General features: G+C 33.9%; 1 protein-coding gene across 6 annotated transcripts in view; it reads left to right on the forward strand.

Annotated features, from left to right (window-relative positions):
• The window catches only part of Ptprq (protein tyrosine phosphatase receptor type Q), a 219,088-nt gene that overhangs the window by 150,374 nt on the left and 46,100 nt on the right, over positions 1-22,614 (forward strand). For all 6 annotated transcript variants that reach the window (XM_047550026.1, XM_047550029.1, XM_047550028.1 and 3 more), the window contains 5 exons: positions 1,522-1,766; positions 3,954-4,020; positions 12,847-13,005; positions 13,569-13,791; positions 15,840-15,913. In XM_047550026.1, the coding sequence (XP_047405982.1) occupies positions 1,522-1,766; positions 3,954-4,020; positions 12,847-13,005; positions 13,569-13,791; positions 15,840-15,913 (768 nt within the window). The remainder of the gene's footprint in view (positions 1-1,521; positions 1,767-3,953; positions 4,021-12,846; positions 13,006-13,568; positions 13,792-15,839; positions 15,914-22,614) is intronic.

The raw sequence follows: 22,614 nt of genomic DNA on the forward strand, positions 1-22,614 counted from the left end.
ATAAAATAATTTTATCTTCATTGTATCATTTTCATAATAATTTATTTTAAACCTAACAAGTCATAAATTGAACTACTTTTTATTTATTTAAATAACCTGGACTATTTAAGTTACATAAAAGATTCTCAAAATTGAACATTTAAAAAATCCAGCTAGAAAATTAGCAAAAGATATGAACAAATATTTTACCACCCAGCAGATATGTTGGACAAATAAACACATAAAATAGATATTAAATGCTGTTAGCTATTAATTAAAACCATGATGAGAGATAACAAAACTCATAATATTATTAAAAACATAATCCAATAATATTTAGAATAGTGATAATCTAAGTTCTGGCAAAGATGTGGAGACTGAACTTCTGATACATCAGTAGTGGAAATATAAAATGATTTAGCTACATGGGAAAATAGTTTGCCAGTATCTTATAGAGCTAAAAATGCACTTCCCTTGTGACCCTGAAACCACATTCTTGGACACTGATCATAGAGAATCAAAAACTTGTGTTCACACAAACATCTGTACATGAATGTTAATACCAGTTTTTTAGTAATAAGAAAAATTGAAAACAACCCAAATGTCCTTCCATGAGTGAACAATATCTGGTACATCCATGAAATGGAACACTACTGAGTAATACAAAAGAATGACCTGTTGATACCTATAGCAACACCAGTGGACCTCAAGAGCATTATGTGATCATGATTCTCAAAATGACAAAGCAATAGAAATGGAGATAGATTGTGTTTTGGAGAGCGAACTGTAGTGTAAATACAAGGGAGTAATAGGAGGGGGTTTCTTAAGAATGATGGAGTAGTTTCATATCTTGTTTGAGGTGGTCATTATAGAATCCACATGCGGGATAAATTTGTGTAGAAGTACACACACATGCACAAAAACTTAAAAAGTGGTGAAATCAGAATAAAATCTGTCATCTAGAACTGGGGATGTAGCTCAGTGGTACAGCACTTGCCTGTCATGTGTGAGGCCCTGAATTCAGTCCCCAGCACTAAAAAAAAAAAAGTCAAAATATGATCTCTAATCTAGTGAACAACATTATATCAAAGTCAGTTTCCTGGTTTGATACTGAACTGTGGTTACATAAGATGTTACCACTGGGGAAAGCTGGGGGAAGGTTACATATGGCACTATATACTATTTTGGCCACTTCCTATGGAGTGAATCTATATTATTCTAAAATAAAAAAAAAAATTAAGTTTGATCTTCAGCACTGCCATAAATAAATAAATAGTTTTAAGGTCAGAGAAACATGTTCTGCATAAAAATAAAAATTAATGCACTTGAAAGGCAAAATAAGCAAACAACTTGAATCATCATTATAGTTTCTGTGAACTGCAAATGTCAATTATTTTATGATGCATTTTGCTCTTTTCTATAAATTATGGTTTACATAATTCATATAATACTCTTAAAAACAAATTTGAAGCAAATAAATTTCATAAGGAGGTCAAAAAGAACCCATTTAAAATCTTTTAATTGTAAAATATTTTATTTTAGCACCCAAGGATTCACCTAACAACATGACATTTCAGAAGATACCAAATGAAGTTACAAAATTTCAACTAACATTCCTTCCTCCTTCTCAACCTAATGGAAATATCCAAGTATATCAAGCACTGGTTTACCGAGAAGATGATCCCACAGCTGTTGAGATTCATAACCTCAGTATCATCCAGAAAACTGACACATCCGTCATTGCAATGTTAGAAGGACTAAAAGGTGGACATACATATAATATCAGTGTAAGCTTCCACAAATTTTACTTGTTTACCTAAATGCAAACCCAGCATTCAGAAATACTGTGTTTTGTTTATATATTGCATTTCCCACATCTTTTTTGTGAGAAAAATAGATTTAGAGGGATGACATTGCTTATTTTCTATTACAATACAGCATGTATTATTAAAATATGTAGATAAGTGAAAAGTTTGTACAATAATATTGAACATCCAGAATAAAAGGAGAAAGAAAATGCATATTAAAGGTAGAAAAGCAGTAAAATATAAATTAAAAATTCTGCCCCGAAAGAAAACCATTTATGTGTGATTATAAATGAAAATGTAAAAGCAAATTTGAAAGGCAAAGGACAGAAATAACTGTTTATATGTAGCATAAATGTATATGTGGGTTCATATACATGTGCACTGGCACATACACAAAATTCATTTCATCCTTTATCTATTTTTGTATCAGAATTTCAAATAGAATTCTTTGGTTCAGCAAAAAATTATCTGTTAAGCCACATAGAATTCACCTAAACCTATAAGTACAATTGAAATTCATCCTCCAACCAGTTCTAAGTTTGATTATAAGAATATTGTTAATAATTTCTGTGTATATATAATGAATATTCATTCTTATATTTATTTATTCCCTTGCTTTAATTTGATATCATTATAATCTGTCTTGTTAAGATTATTGTTGCACATGCTATTAAGTGGACCACCATTGTGAAAAATCCACTACAGGAAGTATGGTGATTGAGAGAACAAACTGACCTGGGTTCACCTCTGTATTCTGTATCTGGCAGCTTCATCAAATCTGTGCCTCGGTTTCCTTATGTAAAAAATGGATAATAGGAATAGTGAACAACTCCCTAGGATTTTTGTGCACATTAAATATTTATAGTTGTTGTCAGTAATTATTGTTATATCTGTTTAATATTTGAATAAGAAAGAAAATGGGAATTAAAACAATGTATAACAAATTTATGATTTAAAGAAAAATTTTAAAATCCTGTAACTGTTTGCAAACACTGTTTGCACTACTTGCAAAGTGCAATATAAAGCATCCTTAGCACCTTGACTATTTGTTAGAAATGTGTAACGGTGGTACCTGTACTGACCTACTGAAGCAAAATCTAAATATTTGCATTCAGCAAGGTTTACAGATGACTTCTTTAAACACTGCTATTTGAGAATCACTGCCCAACTCTTTCACTTATTAACATATATTATACTGTACTATAAAAAAATAAAAACCATGAAGCATGCTATATCATTTTCATTTTAAATACTTCCTTTTTTAAATTTATAGACACCAAGAAATATATCTTTAATATTTTAAGCCCATGTCTTATGAACTTGGTTTATTTGTCATATCATGTAAGTATAATTTTAATCCAATGAAAATATTTTCAAAATATTTATAGGATGAAAGGATGGGCCACTAATGTATAAAATTAACTAATTCTAATAAACACATTTTTACTGAATTGTGTTTACCAAGTACAATGAAGTTGACCAAAAATAGTTTTTTTCTTTTATTTTGTAGTAAGATGAAAGTGAAGGGAGAAAGCTCCATAAGCACAGAGTTAATTGAAAGCCTTCACATTTGTGTAAATCACCCTCTGAGTATACAAACAGAAATGCTTTATGTGTATATGCTGCATTACACAGGTTATAGCATCAGATACTTCAGGGCAGGGGTGAAGAAGGGCATAAAGGCCAACTTTCAGAGGGATGATTTAATACAGGAAAATGGGAGGCTGGAGGAATAGGATTTCATCTCACAGGAGCAAAAAAGGGGGATCTTGGATGTGGACTTAAAGGAGACCAGAGTTTCCTAGCTACTGAGATCAGGAACAGATGTTAAAATAGATGGAGAGGGTATAGTTGGAGTGACTTTTCTGTTGTCCTCTTCCGAGTTCAAATGGAAGCCACAGTCTTCCTGGTCTCTGTGAATGGGCTATTAAGATCACTGCCTTTGTTCCCAGGGCTTAGTACCAACATATCAGTTTTTAAGAAATACTTCCTTGTTCGTGTTCTTCTTACATATATTATATTCATTTGAGTGGGTACAAGAAATACAATAGGCTACAATTGTTTTTAAAAGAGGAATCATTTTTAAAATTATATATCACCCTGTCCTGTTATATATACACATAAGAAAGAACTTGATAATAGTAACAAAATGTGTCTTTGTTTTAGGTTTATGCAATCAATAGTGCTGGTGCAGGGCCAAAAGTTCAGATGAGGATAACCATGGATATCAAAGGTACTACATGAGCCACTTTCATATAAAATGCTGTTTTCTTTATCAATGAATACTTGCTTATAATTTGAATTCCACACTAGAATTAAGGATAAGGCAAGTCTTTAAATGATATATATGTATATAACAAGCATATATTAAGTAATGATATTTGTTATTAATAATTATTACTTAATACATGCTTTTTTAAGGTAAAATTAAAACGTCTGAATAATGACATTGATTACCATGTTAAAAAGAATGCCCACCTTTTATCTTCTACTTCTTTTGCTATAAATTTTCAAAGACAATTTTTGTTGATGTTGTTGTTAGCAGGGATTGAACCCAGGAGTGCTTAACCCCACTGAACCACATGCCAGCCCTATTTTGTATTTTATTTAGAGACAGGGTCTCACGAAGTTGCTTAGTGCCTCACTATGTTGCTGAGGCTGGCTTTGAACTCATGATCCTCCTGCCTCAGTCTCCTGAGCCACTGGGATTATAGGCCATTGTATCCGGCCAAAGACAAATTTCATAGTCTGAATTTTCTTTTCATTAAGAAGAAAACTTGTTCAAATTGCCTATGCCTAGACTTTGACTAGTTGTATTTAGATTTCTTGACAGATTTATCATAAATTATTTTTCAGTTAATCAAATGTTTTTACTATATACCAATCAACTTTATGATGTTGACTATAAAGTGGGTCTATTGGTTCATTATCCTGGAAGCTACTTTTTATAGAAAATAAACTAAAATTTGCCCTCCCCAAAATGACCCACAAAACCCAAGAAAGGGTGGTAAGAGGAATTTAGGGCCACTCAGCCAGAGACTGAAATTGAACAATTGATTATCCCATCTCTCTAAAAATTTGCAATAAAAATTTCAGAGAAATTTAAAACAACGATGGAATTCAAGTATTTGAACCTTGAGGCGAATTCCACCCAAAACTTCTCTTTCTAAAGCAAAAAGTAACTTTTCTCAATGTTTGGCAGGGAAAACAGAGAACAGTGAATAAAAGTGCCAGCATTTGACTGGGTTTAGGATTAACCTCCTGGGAATGAATCCTGAATTGGCCACTTGGTATCTATTTGACTTTGGGAAAGTTTCTTAACTTCTTTAAGCCTGTGAAATGGAGCACACCAGTTCTACCTCACAGACAGTTGTGAGGGTTAAGAGAGATTATCTTTGAAAAACCCTTAAGAGAGTACCTGGAAATTTGTGTTATCCAGAATAAGAAATATTCACTGTTAGAGGAATTCTTAAATTTTATTTTTTCACCAATGACTAGTATAGCTATAATAATATTTATAATTATTAACTGATTTTAACTTATAAAGTCTGTACTTTGGAATGTACAAGTATATAAAGTCTTAAAAACCCTCAGTTACTTCACAAAATGAATTCACAAAGAAGAGAAGAAGTCATACCATCTTAATTACTCTTTGTGATTCAGTGACAGACAGATGTGCAAGCATGCAGATAGCAATAGACTCATTATTTTTAGGCCTTAACAAAACTACCCATGTCAAGGTGATTCTGATTTTCACTCCTTAACTAAGGCAGGCAGACTTACTATTATTCTAGAGAATTTATGTGAGCATGGTGGGAGTGTTAAAGAGTTCTAAAGAAAGAATTTTCTCTAATAATATGCATGATTTTATTGGTGACATGGAATAATGAATTAGTAGCTTCATTAAGTTAGTAGTAATGCCCCAAACTGGATTTCACTAACTGAAACTTTTGCTTGGGGTCTCTCCAGCAGCCAACTGAGGGTTTGAAATTCCCTGAAATCCAAGCTTCTTCTTTACTAAATTCCTCCTTCCTTTCCCCTTTTTACAGTTGTCATACTCCTGATCTGTGGTTTGAAGTCTTTTGCTACATATTCCTGCTCTCTGATGCTTTGTTCCTCACCCATATTTCCCCCACCTCTTACACATCAGATCTCATTTTAACTTTTATATGTCAGAAGGCCATACTGATGCATCAAGTAAGGAGTTTGCAGGCTGAAGCTGTTGCTCTGTGGTAGAGTATTTGCCTAGTGTGCATGAAGCCCTGGGTTTAATCCCAGGTACTACAAAGCAAACAAAAAATAGCATTTGAACTTGGCATTCAAAAGAGTGAACCAGAGAACCAAATCAAAACAAGAGATTTAATTCAAATCTTTTTTTGAAATTATTTATTTATTTACTTATTTATTTTTTTACAGACTGCATTTTGATTCATTGTACACAAATGGGGTACATCATTTTGTTTCTATGTTTGTGCACGATGTAGATTCATACCATTCTTCTCTCACTCCCCACCCCCCTACCCCCATTATATATCATCATTCACTTATCAGGGAAAACATTTGGACTTTGGTTTTTTGGGATTGGCTTATTTAACTTAGCATGATATTCTCCAATTCCATTCATTTATTTGCAAATGCCATAATATTATTCTTTATGGCTGATTAATATTCCATTGTATATATATACCACAGTTCTTTATCCTTTCATCTGTTGAAGAGAATCTAGGTTGGTTTCACAATCTACCTGTTGTGAATTGAGCTGCTATAAACATTGATGAGGTTGTGTTACTGTAGCATGCTAATTTTAAGTCCTTTGGGGTATAACCCAAGGAGTGGGATAACTGGATCAAAAGGTAGATCCATTCCAAGTTTTCTGAGGATTCTCCACATTACTTTTCAGATTGGCTGCACCAATTTGCAACTCTACCAGCAATGTAATAGTGTGCCTTTTTCCCCACATCCACGCCAACATCTATTATTGTTTATATTCTTGACAATAGTCATTCTAATTGGAGTAAGATGAAATCTTAGAGTTGTTTTAATTTGTATTTCTCTAATTACTAGAGATATTGAACACTTTTTCATATATTTATTAATTACCAGTATGTCTTTTCTGTAAAGTGTCTGTTCAGTTCCTCAGTCCACTTATTGATTGGGTTCTTTGTATTTTGGGTGTAAAGTTTTGTAAGTTCTTTATAAATTTTAGAGATAAATGCTCTTTCTGAAGTGCATGTGGAAAAGATTTTCTCCTACTACGTAGGCTCTCTTTTCACATTATTGATTGAATCCTTTTCTGAGAAAAAGCTTTTTAGTTTGAGTTCATCCCATTTATTGACTCTTGCTTTAATTTCTTGTGCTTTGGGAGTCTCATTAAGGAAGTCTGATCCTAAGCCAACATGAAGATTTGGGCCTACTTTGTCTTCTATTTGGTGCAGTATCTCTCGCCTAATTCCTAAGTCCTTGATTCATTTTGAGTTGAGTTTTGTGCAGGGTGAGAGGTAGAGGTTTAATTTCATTTTACTGCATGTGGATTTCCAGTTTTCCCAGCACCATTTGTTGAACAGGTTATCTTTTCTCCATTGCATGTTTTGGCTCCTTTGTCTAATATGAGGTGACTGTATTTATGTGGGTTCGTCTCTGTCTTCTATTCTGTACCATTGGTCTGCCTGTCTATTGTGGTGCCAATACCATGCTGTTTTTGTTACTATTACTCTGTAGTATAGTGTAAGCTCTGGTATTGTGATACCTCCTGCTTCACTTTTCTTGCTCAGAATTGTTTTGACTATTCAAGGTTACTTACTCTTCCAGCTGAAGTTCATGATTGCTTTCTCTATTTCTATGAGGAATATTATTGGAATTTTAATTGGAATTACATTGAATCTGTATAGTGCCTTTGGTAGAATGACCATTTTGACAATATTAATTCTGCCTATCCAAGAACATGGGAGATCTTTCCATCTTCTAAGGTCTTCTTCAATTTCTTTCGTTAGTGTTCTGTAGTTTTCATTGTAGAGATCTTTCACCTCTTTTGTTAGATTGATTCCCAAGTATTTTATTTTATTTTTTTTGAGGTTATTGTTAATGGAATGGATTTCCTAATTTCTCTTTCAAAGGATTCATTATTTATGAATAGAAATGCATTAGATTTATGCATATTGATTTTACATCCTATTACTTTGCTGAATTCGTTTATTAGTTCTAGAAGTTTTCTAGTGGTTTGGATCCTCTAAATATAGAAACATGTCATGGGCAAATTATGACAACTTGAGTTCTTCTTTTCCTATTTGTATCCCTTTAATTTCTTTGAACTATCTAATTGCTCTGGCTAGTGTTTCAAAGATGATGTTCAATAGAAGTGGTGAAAGAGGGCATCCCTGTCTTGTTCCAATTTTTAGAGGGAATGCTTTCACTTTTTCTCTATTAAGAATGATGTTGGCTATGGGCTTAGCATAGATAACCTTTACAATGTGAGGTATGTTCCTACTATTCCTATTTTTCTTAGTGTTTTAAGCATGAAGGGGTGCTGTATTTTATCAAATGCTTTCTCAGCATCTATTGAAATAATCATATGATTCTTAACTTTAAGTCTATTGATGTGATGAATTACATTTATTGATTTCCGGGTGTTGAACCAACCTAACCTTGCATCCCTTGGATAAGCCCCACTTGATCATGGTACACTATCTTTTTAATATATTTTTGTATGTAATTTGCCAGTATGTTGTTAAGGATTTTTGTATCTATGTTCATCAGGGATATTGGTCTAAAGTTTTCTTTCCTTGATGTTTCATTGTCTATTTTTGGTATCAGAGTGATACTAGCCTCATAGAATGGGTTTGGAAGGGTTCCCTCCTTTTCTATTTCCTGTAATACTTTGAAGAGTATTGGTATTAGTTCTTCTTTAAAGGTCTTGTAGAATTTAGCTGAGAATCCATCTGGTCCTGGGCTTTTCTTGGTTGATAGGCTTTTGATGGCTTCTTCTATTTCGGTGCTTGAAATTGATCTGTTTAAATTGTGTATGTCTTCCTGATTCAGTTTGGGAGGATCATATGTCTCTATAAATTTGTCAATGTCTTCAATATTTTCTATTTTGTTGGAGTATAGATTTTCAAAGTAACTTCTAATTATGTATTTCAATGATGTCTGTTGTGATCTTTCTAGTAATTCTAGTAATTTGTTTTCTCTTTCCTTCTCTTTGTTAGTGTGGCTAAGTGTTTATCAATTTCGTTTACTTCTTCAAAGAACCAACTTTTTGTTTTGTCAATTTTTTGAATTGTTTCTCTTGTTTCAATTTCATTGATTTCAGCTCTGATATTAGTTATTTCCTGTTTTCTACTATTTGTGGTGTTGATCTGTTCTTCTTTTTCTAGAGCTTTGAGATGTATTGTTGACTTTTTATTTTTTTAATATATGAGCTCAATGTAATGAACTTTCCTCTTAGTACTGCTTTCAGAGTGTCCCAGAGATTTTGATATGTTGTGTTGTTGTTCTCATTTACCTCTAAGAATTTTTTTTATTTCTTCCCTGATGTCTTCTATTATCATTGCATCATTCAATAGCATATTATTTAGTCTCCGGGAATAGGAGTAGTTTTTGTTTGTTATTTTATCATTGATTTCTAATTGCATTCCATTATGGTCTGATAGGATACAAGTTAGTATCTCTATTTTTTGTATTTACTAATGACTTATTTGTGACATAGCATATGGTCTATTTTGGAGAAGGATCCATGAGCTGCTGAGAACATATATTCACTCAATGATGGATGAAATACTCTGTAAATGTCCATTAAGTCTATATCACTGATTGTATTATTTAGTTCTGTAGTTTCTTTGGAGGATGTATCCAGTGGTGAGAGCAGTGTATTAAAGTACCCCACTATTACTGTGTTTTGGTCTAGTTGATTCTTAAAATTAAGAAGGATTTGTTTGATGTATATAGATGCTTCATTGTTTGGGGTATAAATATTTAAAATTGTCATGTCTTGCTGATTTATGCTTCCTTTAAGCAGTATGAAATGTCCTTCTTTATCCCTTCTCACTAATTTAGGTTTGAAGTCCACTTTATGTGATATGAGGATGGAGACCCCTGCTTTTTTACTGTGTCCATGTGCATGCTATGTTTTTCCCCATCCTTTCACCTCTAGTCTGTGGATGTCTTTTTCTATGAGTAAGTCTCTTGACAGCAGCATATTGTTGGGTCTTTCTTTTTAATCCAATCTGCCATTCTATATCCTTTGATTATTGAGTTTAGGTCATTAACATTCAGGATTATTATTGCGATATGATTTGTATTCCTAGTCATTTTAGCATATTTTTGGTTTTTAACTTGACTTAGTTTCTCCTTTGATTGACTTTTCCTTTAGGGTAGTTCCTCCCTTTGCTGACTTGTATTGTTGTTTTTCACTTTCTTCTCATGAAGTATTTTGCTGAGAATGTTCTGTAGTGCAGGCTTTCTGTTTGTAAATCCTTTTAACTATTGTTTATTGTGGAACGATTTTATTTTGTCATCAAATCTGAAGGTCAGTTTTGCTGGATATAGGGTTCTTGGTTGGCATCCATGTTCTTTCAGAGCTTGAAATATATTGTTCCAGGCCCTTCTTGCTTTTAGGGTCTGGCTGAGAAATCTGCTGATATCCATATTGGTTTCCCCTTATAAGTAATCTGACACTTTTCTCTCACAGCCTTTAAAATCCTATCTTTATTTTGTATGTGAGGTATTTTCATTATAATGTGCCTTGTTGTGGATCTGTTGTAATTTTGTGCACTTGGTGTTCTATAAGCCTCTTGTATGTGATTTTCCATTTCATTTTTCAGGTTTGGGAAATTTTCTGATATTATTTCATTGAACAGGTTGTTCATTCCTTTAGTGTGTATCTCTGTGCCTTCCTCAATCCCAATAATTCTTAAATTTGTTCTTTTCATAATATCCCATAATTCTTGGAGATTCCATTCATGATTTCTTAACATCTTCTCAGTTTGTTCAACTTTATTTTCAAGATTAAATATTTGGTCTTCATTGTCTGAGATTCTGTCTTCCACGAGATCTGTTCTGTTGGTGATGCTTTCTATTGAGTTTTTAATTTGATTTATTGTTTCTTTCATTTCAAGTATTTCTGTTTGATTTTTTTTTCATTTCAAGTATTTCTGTTTGATTTTTTCTTCAGAATCTCTATCTCTTTATTGAAGTGTTCTTTTGCTTCCTATGTTTGCTCTTTTGGAGTGATCATGCATTGCCTCCATTTGCTCTCTTATCTCATCTTTTGCTTCAAGGATCATTTTAATTATGCAGATTCTAAACTCTTTTTCTGTCATTTCTACTGCCATGCTGTCATTGACTTCTATCAAAATAGCATCTTGGTTTGTTAGGAACACTTTCTTCCCCTGTTTTTTTTCATATTGTTTATGTATATTCCCCTCTAGCAGTGAAGATCTGAGGTACTGAAGTTTCCCCCTTGCAGGCTTATTGTGACCCTGCAGTTTTCCAGTACCACTCCTTTGAAGGGGAGATCAACATTAGCAGCACCCAATACAAAGAAAATGCAGCCCTGAACCAGATAACCCACATAAAGACTTTAACATTGTAATAAACAGGATGAGTTTGATTATTATTTACAGTATTTCTAGTGGTGAATGAAGAAGAAGGGGAAGGGTGGAGGACATAAGTGAATAAATAGAGGTACCTGTCAAAGGGCCTCCAGTCTCCTGTAGGTGTCTGGAGAAGGGCAGCTCCCTTCCATTGATGGTGGCCACGCCCTTATGAATAAATAATTCAAAATGCCTGCACCAGCCTCCAGAAAAGCTGGGGAGCCCCTGTGAGGGTGTGTCCAGGCAGCACGTCAGAGGTGGGTGGTGTAGTGGGGGATGGGCACCATCTGGTGTCTGTCTGCGGTGTCTGATTCAAATCTTGATAGTTATTCTTTGTTAGGTCTGTGACATAAACCTATAAACGATATTACTCATTTTATGCCACTCGAGAGGCTTTTAAAAAAAAAGACTTTGAAAATATGAAAATTGAAGTTTGAGTAACTTACTGATGCTCAAATAGCACATATGTGTGAGTGTGTGCACACATATATATTGCTGTAAGATTAAATGAAGCAGCGCTCTTGGAAATTCTGATTTTGGGAGAATTGATGGTAAAATGTGAATTATTGTGGCACTTTTAGAAATTATTCTGGAAAGATCTATTCAAGTTATAAATGCATGTATTTATTTACTAGAAATTCTACACTTGAGGATCTGTTCCATAGAAATAAAGAAATGAATAAATAAATAAATAAAGGGATGAATAAATAAAGCTATCTGTGCAAGGCTATTACAGCAAATGTTCAAAAACTGGAGGAAAAGTAAATTCCCATCACTAAATGGATTGTTGAATCCATGTGATGCAGCTGCACCATGTATGGTAGTCATTAAGAAGAATAAGTTAGCGTTGTACCTGGTGGCCCAGAAAGACACAAGCCATGGTGAAGTGGGTAAAGCAATATGTGGAGTAATCATAATGTTACATATAACCTTATTAGGAAAAGCAAACAGTGAGAAAAGCCCATTATATGTGACTGTTTATGTTTCTGTATGATTATATCAACATGAAGAAAAATATAGGAGGCTGTCAGCCAGGTGTTTGACATGGATTAACTGCAAGAGGGATGCTGCTATGACTAGAACAGAAATTAGTGAACCAGTCGGAGTAAAAGAAAAGAAAAACCTACACTAAAATGTTAGTATGATGTAAATATTTTTATGCATTTATAAAATTTATATATAGATGAGAGTATAAATAAACTGAAATTTTTTACATGTAAAGAGGTGTCAGGTGCCTGAAAAAAATCACACCTGGCCCCATTATTTCAAGCAGGTCTCAAATACATAATTATACCACTGAGAGATGATAATTTCTGAATATCTGCTGTTTCCAAACACAACTCTGTTTCCTTTGTTATTCATGTTTGTCATCACTTTATCTGTAAATTACCTGAATGAAATGAAATTTTAAATATTTTTTCTGTTCATAAACAAAAGAATCAATTATGGTGATGTTTATTTTTTATTTAAAGCTCCAGCACGACCAAAAACCAAGCCAACCCCTATTTATGATGCCACAGGAAAACTTCTTGTGACTTCAACAACAATTACAATCAGAATGCCAATATGTTATTACAGTGATGATCATGGACCAATCAAAAACGTACAAGTGCTTGTGGCAGAAACAGGAGGTATCATCAGATGTCAGCTTCTCTTGTCAAATTGTGCAGTGTGCATTCTTGAATGCTAAAGAAATCTCAGTTCAAAATAGCAAATAAAATTGACTCCTGATTATCACACAACTCAAGTTGAATAGATTATCAATCAATACTACCACTAATAATAGCACCCACTTATTTATGCATAATATATTTTATCAAAAATGAAAAAAGGAATGGTTAAAATGTATAATTTACTTAATCCACACGCTGGTAGGATTGCTTTGATTTTGGCAAAGTGGAGTCATGATAGCTTCTTTGTAACTGTGTAGAAGAGGGTGGCCTTTGACTGAAAGACATTTTTTCCTTTACCTGAGAAATCATGGTTCACAATGATGCTTTAGATTTGCATGTGATGGAGCAGGACAGGGTTACCTGTCTATCAAGGCAGATCACCTGTATCATCTTTGGCTGTTCATAGAGTGAGTGATGTGGCACCAGACCCCCCTATTGCGATTATAAAAGCACTATTTATAAATGTGGTAATGCATTTATATATTACTTGTAATCATTATTCTCTTTTTTTCTGAAAATAGCTCAGCATGATGGAAATGTAACAAAGTGGTATGATGCATATTTTAATAAAGCAAGGCCATATTTTACAAATGAAGGCTTCCCTAACCCTCCATGTATAGAAGGAAAGACAAAGTTCAGTGGCAATGAAGAAATCTATGTCATAGGTGCTGATAACGCATGTATGATTCCTGGCAATGAAGAGAAAATTTGCAATGGACCTCTGAAACCAAAAAAGCAGTATTTGTAAGTACAGTTTATGTCAACCATGTGTTGTCAGCAAGTTTGTAGGAATCTTTGATCCATCCATCTCCCCATCTTTTCATCTTTCCATTAAGCACTGGACATCCAATGTGTAAAGTGGACCTGATCTTCCAGGTACTGGAAATTGAAAGATAGACAAAGCATTATCTTTTCATTCTGTAAATATGTATATTGCTGGACATGGTGGCACATGCCTGTAATCCCAGTGGCTCAGAGGCTGAGGCAGGATTGCAAGTTCAAAGCCAGCCTTAGCAAAAGACCCTGTCTAAATAAAATACAAAAAAGGGCTTGAGATGTGGCTCAGTGGTCGAATGCCCTTGAGTTCTATCCTGGCTACTTCCCCCAAATGTAGTATTATAGAGGAGTCATGCAAATCTGAAAGAAATTAGGATTTGATATTATAAGTTACATAAAAGCAATATGAAAATGTGGTATTGGAAAGCATAAATAGAGGAATTTAATTTGTTCTGTGCAGAACAATGTGACTAATGTGTTTTTCACTCTTTTTACTATGCATGCTGATGTACAGATTTTCAGAAACACTATAATACTCTTAACAGTGGTTTCCCTTTATGTCAATCATAGCAAGAACTCTTTGCTTTTATCATACCAAACATCTGAATGAGTGATAGAAATTTTTATTACTTTATTATTTTGGAATCTTGTAACCATTAATGACTTTATATGTTAAAAATCAATGCTGACATTTTGGCTTTATTAAGTTCTTTGTTAAATTGATTATTTTATTCTATTGAATCGAATATAGTATTTATAAGACTAATTTTAAAAAAGCATCATATCATCTTCACCTTATTTGATTTTCAAAATATAATTTTTATTATGAATTTTTTTTTAAAAATGCAAGTTCTTTCAGTTTTGCCTGCTAGTTAAAGCATCATTAAATCTTTTTTTATGAGTACCAAGGATTGAACCCAGAGCCTCATGCATGCTTGGCAAATGCTCTAACTCTGAGCTACATCCCCAGAACTGTGTATGTTTTATTTTGAGACAGGGTCTCACTCAGTTGCCCAGGCTGGCCTACAACTTGTGATCCTCCTGCTTCAACCTTCTTAGTAATTGAGATTACAGTTGCACTACTACACCAGGCTATTAAATTCTTTATGAATGTCTTAGGCCAAGATAACTTTAGAAAAATGAGAGAAATTAGGCAATTAAAAAGTAATGTTCTATCATTTAATATTAAATTGCAATTACTTTTGTTTAAATTCTAGGCTATTGCTTGAATTTTACCCATCAAATGTGATAGCCTTGAAAATAATGTACCACACATTTCATATTTATTCTAATTTATTATTTTGCATATGTTTCCCAAACAGACTTTTCATATAACAAATAAAATCATAAAATTTGATAATATGGGAAATTGGTTAGTTTTATATTTTTAAATGCCCTTGTGTCTTGGGTTTTTAAATGAGGCAAATTTCAGTTGGCTCTGAGATCATAGAAGTACCCTGTAATTTTTAGGCTTCATTCTCTTCTGTATTTCTTTCTATTTCAAATATTGCAAAAGCATTAAAATGGGCAAATACAACTGTGTAAACACAGAAATAAGAAGCATTGTTCTATTTATATGTGAAAAAGTCAGGTTCTGTATTATCATTATAATTAAAATTATCTTATAACCAGATTCACTAGGATTTCCAAAAGTGGTTAACGTATGTCAGTTATTATGCTTTATATTTATTCAGTATTCTAGTGGAACACACTTTCATAGATATTAAATCATTCCATCCAAACAAATCTATGACCTAGGTGATTTGCTTAAACCTCTGACTTTTCATGTGTTTGATCAAATTTTTAGTCATAAATTCAACAGGCCCAAGTGCAGGATAATTATTCATCTCATATGGATTCAGTATAACTTTGTCTGTATGGTGATTAAATTCCAAGTTTACATGTTGCAAAATCATTTTCTCTTGAATAAAATATTAAGTTTGCATAATTGTTTGTTAAATTATTCATTCATGTGATGTGCAAATTGTTTGTTTTTAATTCTTTTTATTTCATAGATTTAAATTTAGAGCCACAAATGTCATGGGACAATTTACTGACTCTGATTATTCTGACCCTGTTAAGACTTTAGGTAAGACAGAAATTCTGTAGTTTAATTTATGATCTCCCATCATGTTTATTATAGTTGAAACATTTGTTAAGTGTTTAGTAAATATTTTAATCCAGGTTGAGGTTGTGGCTCAGTGGTAGAGCACTCGCCTAGCATGTGCGAGGCACTGGGTTCGATTCTTAGCACCTCATATAAATAAATGAATAAAAGAAAGGTCTATCAACATCTAAAATAATTTTTAAAAAAATATTTTAATCCATGGCTGGATATTCATAAGTGCAAACTCATTTCAAGGTTAATTATACTGACTATGGAAAAAATAGCACTTATAATTTTCTTTGAAAAGATAGATGTTCCATCCACTTAAATCTGGGTTTAGATTTTGTAGGGAATTGGTTCTATGCTGACATCTGCTAACATTACCTAAATAAGTAGTTATTTGGCTCCTTAAATATATAATCTGATGTGTTAATTTGTTATCTAATAAAAGAGTAGAAAGCTTATAGAAATTTTGCTTGAATAATTTTAAAAACTTGAAGTTTACAAGTCCCATAATATAGTTATTTTCTTTCGTTCAACTCTTTCATAAGTTTCTTCAGTTATACTCATCTAAATAAGACCTAAGTGAAGCACACACACACTTTAGTCAGGTGCACCTGAATATCATCATCCTCATTGTCATGAACATTACCATCCCATAATCATTTCTAACAGTAAGTATTCTATACCAGACACACTTCTAGGCTCTTTTCTTGTATTAAGTGATGAACCCTTCCCCACTAACCTTTAAGTTGGGTCAGTGTTTCTCAAGCAGCATGATTTATGCCATAGGGGATAATTGACAGTGCCTGGAACCATTTGTGGTTGCCAAAACAGTGCTGTTGGTGGTGGTGGTGGCATCTAGTGGGCAGAGGTCAGGAGTGCTGCTGAATTTCTACAATGCACAGAACAACCCACAGCATCATTTGTCCTGGAAATGAGAAGACTAAGCATTAATATTTGCTCCATTTTACAGATGAGGAAACCAATACTTAGATTGTTTATGTAATTGTCTGGACCAGGATTCCAGCATTCCAGCACAAGATTCCATAGCCACAGTTCTTCAGATAAAGATTGTAAGAGTTGAATTCAGATGTCGGTTCTATTACTTGAAAAAGATAATTCAATTTTTATAAATCTCAGTTTCCATTTGAGAAATGATAATGGGAGTATCTTCTTTAAAGGGTTCTTGAAAGTTTTAAATGAAACACTGTATGTAAAGATGTCATTGATTTATATTTAGTGAATTTTTAACTGCTTCATAGCTTCTTTGGGATAGATTAAAATCAAAGATTTTATAAATATCTTTATTTAGGAGAAATTATTTCCCTAGGACTTCACTCAGAGGATCAGAGATTCCTATTTCTTTTGCACATGCCCTCAAACCCCCAAGTTAGCCATCTATAATACCTTAAGACCCAAGAGTAGAGTATCTCTGAGATATCATTTGAATGTATGTGAACTTTGTGATGCTCAGATCCTAGTGAGCTGTTGCTTGGTAGATTATGAGCTATGGTACATTTCAGTAAGAGTTGTGACTGCATAAAGATAGATTGTTCTACCATTTTTAGGCAGAAATTCTCATATTTTGGAAATATTAATTGCATAAAGAGCCAATGTAGAGAAACTCCATCTTGAAGAAATAAAATATCAGGGGCATATGCATTGCTAACACATGTTTATAGAGGAGTAATACAAATTTCTTTGGTTAAACTGTTTAATTCTATAAAGCCACTGGCCTGATTAATTTCACCCAAAAATTTAATCATTTTAAAGCTAGCTGATTTGACTTGTAATTCTGAAATCATATCAAGCAGTTCTTCATTTGGTAGGTGAGTCTGTTACACCCTGATACCTACCACCTTGGAAAATTAAATGTCTTGTGGTCATCCATATGATTTCCTATAGTTTACAGCATTCAGAAGCCATCACTTCAGTTAAATAGTGATCCTGGTGCATTTACTGGTGAATGATAAAAGACACAGGAAAGTGGATAACTCATGTGTGTTGGATGATTTTTTGTAGGAGCAATGCTGACAGGAGCCAGGTTTGCTGGGCTGGGTGTTGAGTGCTTTGTCTCTCATCATCTTTCTGACTTCATACAGATGATAGATGGGAGGACATGTTCCTTCATTTATTTGAGGCATCCAGAGTAATAGAAATAAGAAGAAGGGGTAGAGCCAAGCTTTAGGAACCATGATGTTCAGGGACACAATTCCTTAGATTCTGCCAAATGGCTTCCCTTCGTTCAAGGATGGGTTTCATCTAGCACTATAGTATGCTGCTACCCCTCAGCAATGGTCTTCTCTTTATTCCCTCAATGCACAGTCAAAGCATTAGAATAAAACAACCAATTAGGGAAAGTTAAAAAAATACAGTTCGTTATCATAACCACTGCTGGAATCATAACCACCACCACCATGGTGGTCCAGGTACAAATGTTAGTGTGCTCTGGTAGCAGCAGGAGTCTAGAGCGTGTGAGATATAGGACATGAAGGACAAAGCACAGGATCCTGAGAAGGCTAGGGACAGAGGGACTATTGAAATGTAGATTGAACACAGCAAATAGCCTCTGGGCTGGTAAGACTTAATGACAAGAAAGGGTCCCATGTATCTATTATCAAGTTTCTCAGACTTTAGTTTATTACTTGTTAATAGTGACATAAGGACAGCCTTTTAGGCTCCTTTTTAGAGTGGTCTTTCAAGGAGTCTCTCCTGATAGAGAGTGGCTTTGTAATTGGTTTTTGCCGAGTAATATATATTGAGATTGTAAAACAGTGACAGATGGGAAAGGAGGACTACAATAGAAGGCCTTGGAGTCAAAACAGTTCTTGGCAAAAAAACATGGTCAAAAAGATAGAGTGGAAGGATTCGAAAAGGAAATAAAAGTGACAATTTCTATAATGAGCAAAGGTCCATGGCAAGAACGGTTTTTGGCTGTGAGAATGGGGACAGAGAGTGAAGGAATTGGCGTAATACCTCTAGTGTCATCAGAAAATGACAAGGATGATTGAGTCCTTTTCCTCCCATATATGTATGTGTTAGGATAGATGATATCATCCGCAGCAGGCTAGTGGTGTCAGCATTCCTGGCAAGTGAAGACTTAAGTGTGCATGTAACCCTAGACTTCAGTGAAAGAAGTCCCAGGGCCCATCTAGGTCATCCAACCACCAGTGGTAAGCATTCACTCATTGGTATTTTGCACACCACAGGCAGTGAACTCCAAGCTGAGTTGCTTGCATATCAATTAAAACTTTCAAGATATAAAAGCCTCCTGGCAAGGCCATTTCTACAGCTCGTCTTGGTGGTAGTTGTCCCTTCCAGAAATGTTATATTGAATTAAAAATAGAGGCAGAAAAATCACTATAGCCTGACTAACTTTAAAAAGGGTTTAAGTTTAGTAAATGGAACTGAAGTGCAAGTGAAATGGGCCACAGGGAAGAAGCATCTGCGTTTAGGGAAATTTTTATGGACCGTAGAAATAAACAGGGGAAATGACATATGCATTATTTTAATTCTAAAAAAAATACTTGTAATGTACGTGATTTTCTTTTCACTCAAGATTGAGTATTAGCATTTTTATTAACATCATTCACAAGATACTCAAACTCCTTTTTTAAAAATCCTTCTTGGGCACATCAGTTTATGGAAACAGCTTGTAAGCAATGTTTTGATTACAAGGTTTAATTAGAGAGGATTCCTGTGATTTGAATACCAGACACCCCTTTCTGTACATTACAGGGCTCTCATTAAAGCTGAACTAGATTAAACCTTAAACCCCATGGCAAAGGCACTCCGTGATTGTTTTCTTTTGTCATAACACTTCTCATTTAATTACTATGCTAACAATGAAAAGTCCCAATATACTCACTTAGATGCAGAAATAGAGAGTTGTTATATGTCATTTGCAGCAAAAGGATCACTTCTTCCAAGGCACCAGAGGAGCAGAGGAAAGTTTTATTTTGTTAATAAGGCAGTGGTAATGTAGTGGTCAACCTCACAAATGCTGCAGTCAGACAGGCATTAGTCAGGCAGTTTTAGTGTGTATGTAACATTTGTGACCTCAAGTTGGTCACATAGCAAACTGACTTCTGAAATCTTACTTCTGCAAGAGTATACTAATATATACCTCATAAGCTAATTGGGAGATTAATTCACATGAGGGAATGGATGCATGAATATGAAGTGTTCATTAAGATAGTTGACATCGTTTGTTCACATTCCAAGCCTCTTAAGTAGTTTCACCTGTAAACTCATATATTCATCACTCACTCTGTAACTTGACCTCTTATTTATGATAGTCCCAATACCTAGGCAAGAAATCTGAAGATCTGAAGTATCACATCTTTAAGCAGCTTGCCCAGGAATTTTAGCCACAACAGAAGTGTCGTCAGGTCCCGCTTTCAGATCTGGGCAACACAACTATTGTCAGTCCTATGTTTATAGCCACTATACCACACTGCCTGGAAATCACTATGTGCCCAAGTAACTTCCATTTTCATTTCTGTTGGTGATGTTTCTGCTCCCATAGACTTCCTGTCCTTGGCGTATCACTTTGTCTTCTCAATATTTTTAATTGCTTTTATCTGCTGTCTTTTCTCACCTCCTTGTCTTGGGTTCTTGAGTGATCATTTACATTCACAAATGAGCAGGCTTTGTTTATGTGCAAAAAGAGAGGACACCCTGGCAAACACTATTGATTGTCCATTTTTAACATGTTACCAGTTTGAATGGATAGACATGATATCCCTCTACAGCATTATAATTTGTATGTAGTTTTAAAACATATATTGGGTATTATCATTGTATATATTTATGGGTTCAACATGATGCTTAGTTAAATGTATACAGTGTAGATTGAGATTCAATCTCACTAATATATCCACCACGCCAAATACTTACTATGCATTTCTCCTATCTAAATATATTTCTTAAATTATGAAATTGAGTAACTTTTAATAAATTCTTTGTGCAGTGTATGCATATCCCAGATTACTAGCATTGGATCAAAAGAAAAGAGAAATTACCTAGTTGGGTGCGGTGGTATACACCTGTAATCCCAGTAGTTTGGGAGGTTGAAGCAGGAGAATTACAAATCTGAAGCAGCCTCAGCAACTTAGCAAGGCCCTAAAGCAACCCGGCCTGTAAATAAGATATTTTTTAAAAGCGGGGGGCCCATTGGCATGTGGCTTAGTGGTTAAGCACCTCTGGGTTCAAACCCCAGTACCAAAGAAAAAGAAAAACTCCCTGTACTTCAATTCTAAGAACTTTTTAAAAATAATAAAAAGGCACTCATCTGTACCTATATGAGGAGCCAGACATGCTTTATAAGCTTTCTATCTCATTTAATTCAAGGGCCTTCTTATAGGTATTTTTAAAAAGTTTAAAAAGTTGGATCCCTATGTTGAATTTAAATAATAATAATTTGAGTGAAAAGATAATGCTGATGAAAAATTAGTGCTTCATAATTATGACTAATTAAATTACAAAATTAATTATGCAAATAAAACAATTCAGTTTGTTCTGTCACAGCATTTAAAATCTAGTCAGAAAATGACTTGTGCATACATATTACAAAAAGAAATAAGTAACAGAATTCCATTTTCTCTGAAAGGATTTGGAGAAGTGACCTCATTCTGTACTGGTAATGCTCTGTGGGTTCATGTGCAGCAGTGAATCAGAGAGTGAACTTGACAATCTGGGTACATTTTGTCCTCTCCTGGTGGCACTTTTGAAATGCATGTGCCCAGAAGATTACATATTGTTTATTAATATATTATATGTCATTTCCTCACTTGGCCGGTGCTTTGAAATGGAAATCTAATCTGAATTTTTTTTAATGTGGTCTATGAAAACATTTCTTTCCCACTGAGTTCTGAGGCCCAGTGATTCAGTGGAACCTGGTAAGATGATTCTTCATTCATCTTCATGCTTCCTTTCCCAAGCATATCCAATTAGAGTAGCATGTGAAAATTCATAAAACAAACCATATCTTAATGTATAAAACAGTTTAAGATACTGTTATATACTGTTAAAGCGTCTTTTAAATGTAGCTGGAGTTACTAGGGGACCATGAAACTGATGACTGTTTAAAATTCAGTATTCATTTAAATGTACCATGCAGGATAGACACAGGAACTCTTTTTCATACTGGTAGTAATTCATAAGCACCAATCCAGGAAAAAAGGTGAAATATTAATCTGCATATTTTACAGGTAGTTAACACATTTGGATATTGAACTAAAACATTTTTTTCAAGAAAAACTATAAATCATGTAACTTAAAATTGCTTGTAATTAACACTTGTGCCTAAAATAACTGTTTATAATAAATTTCATATTATTATTATATTTCATATAATAATTTTCGTAAGTATTTCATTCAATGCTAAATCTTCAAGCTAAAGAGTTATTAATCTGCTTCAAAATCAGTGTATTTGTTCATTAGTAAATTTAACATATATTTAGTGAGCATTAGCCATCTTTCCATTTCTAGTCTCAGAACTTGGGTTAGTTCTGAATAGAACAGTGACCTCTGTCCTCGGGGAGCTTACATTCTGGAGGGAAGAACAGACAATAAATAATAATAATAATGAACATGTAAATATTTTAAAAGATATGGAGATATGGAGAAAAGAAAAAAGCAGAACACAGTGCACAGGATGTAGAAGAGGGGAGGCAGAA

The sequence above is a fragment of the Sciurus carolinensis genome, chromosome 4 (assembly GCF_902686445.1).
Source record: "Sciurus carolinensis chromosome 4, mSciCar1.2, whole genome shotgun sequence".
NCBI classification, from domain to species: Eukaryota; Metazoa; Chordata; class Mammalia; order Rodentia; family Sciuridae; genus Sciurus; species Sciurus carolinensis.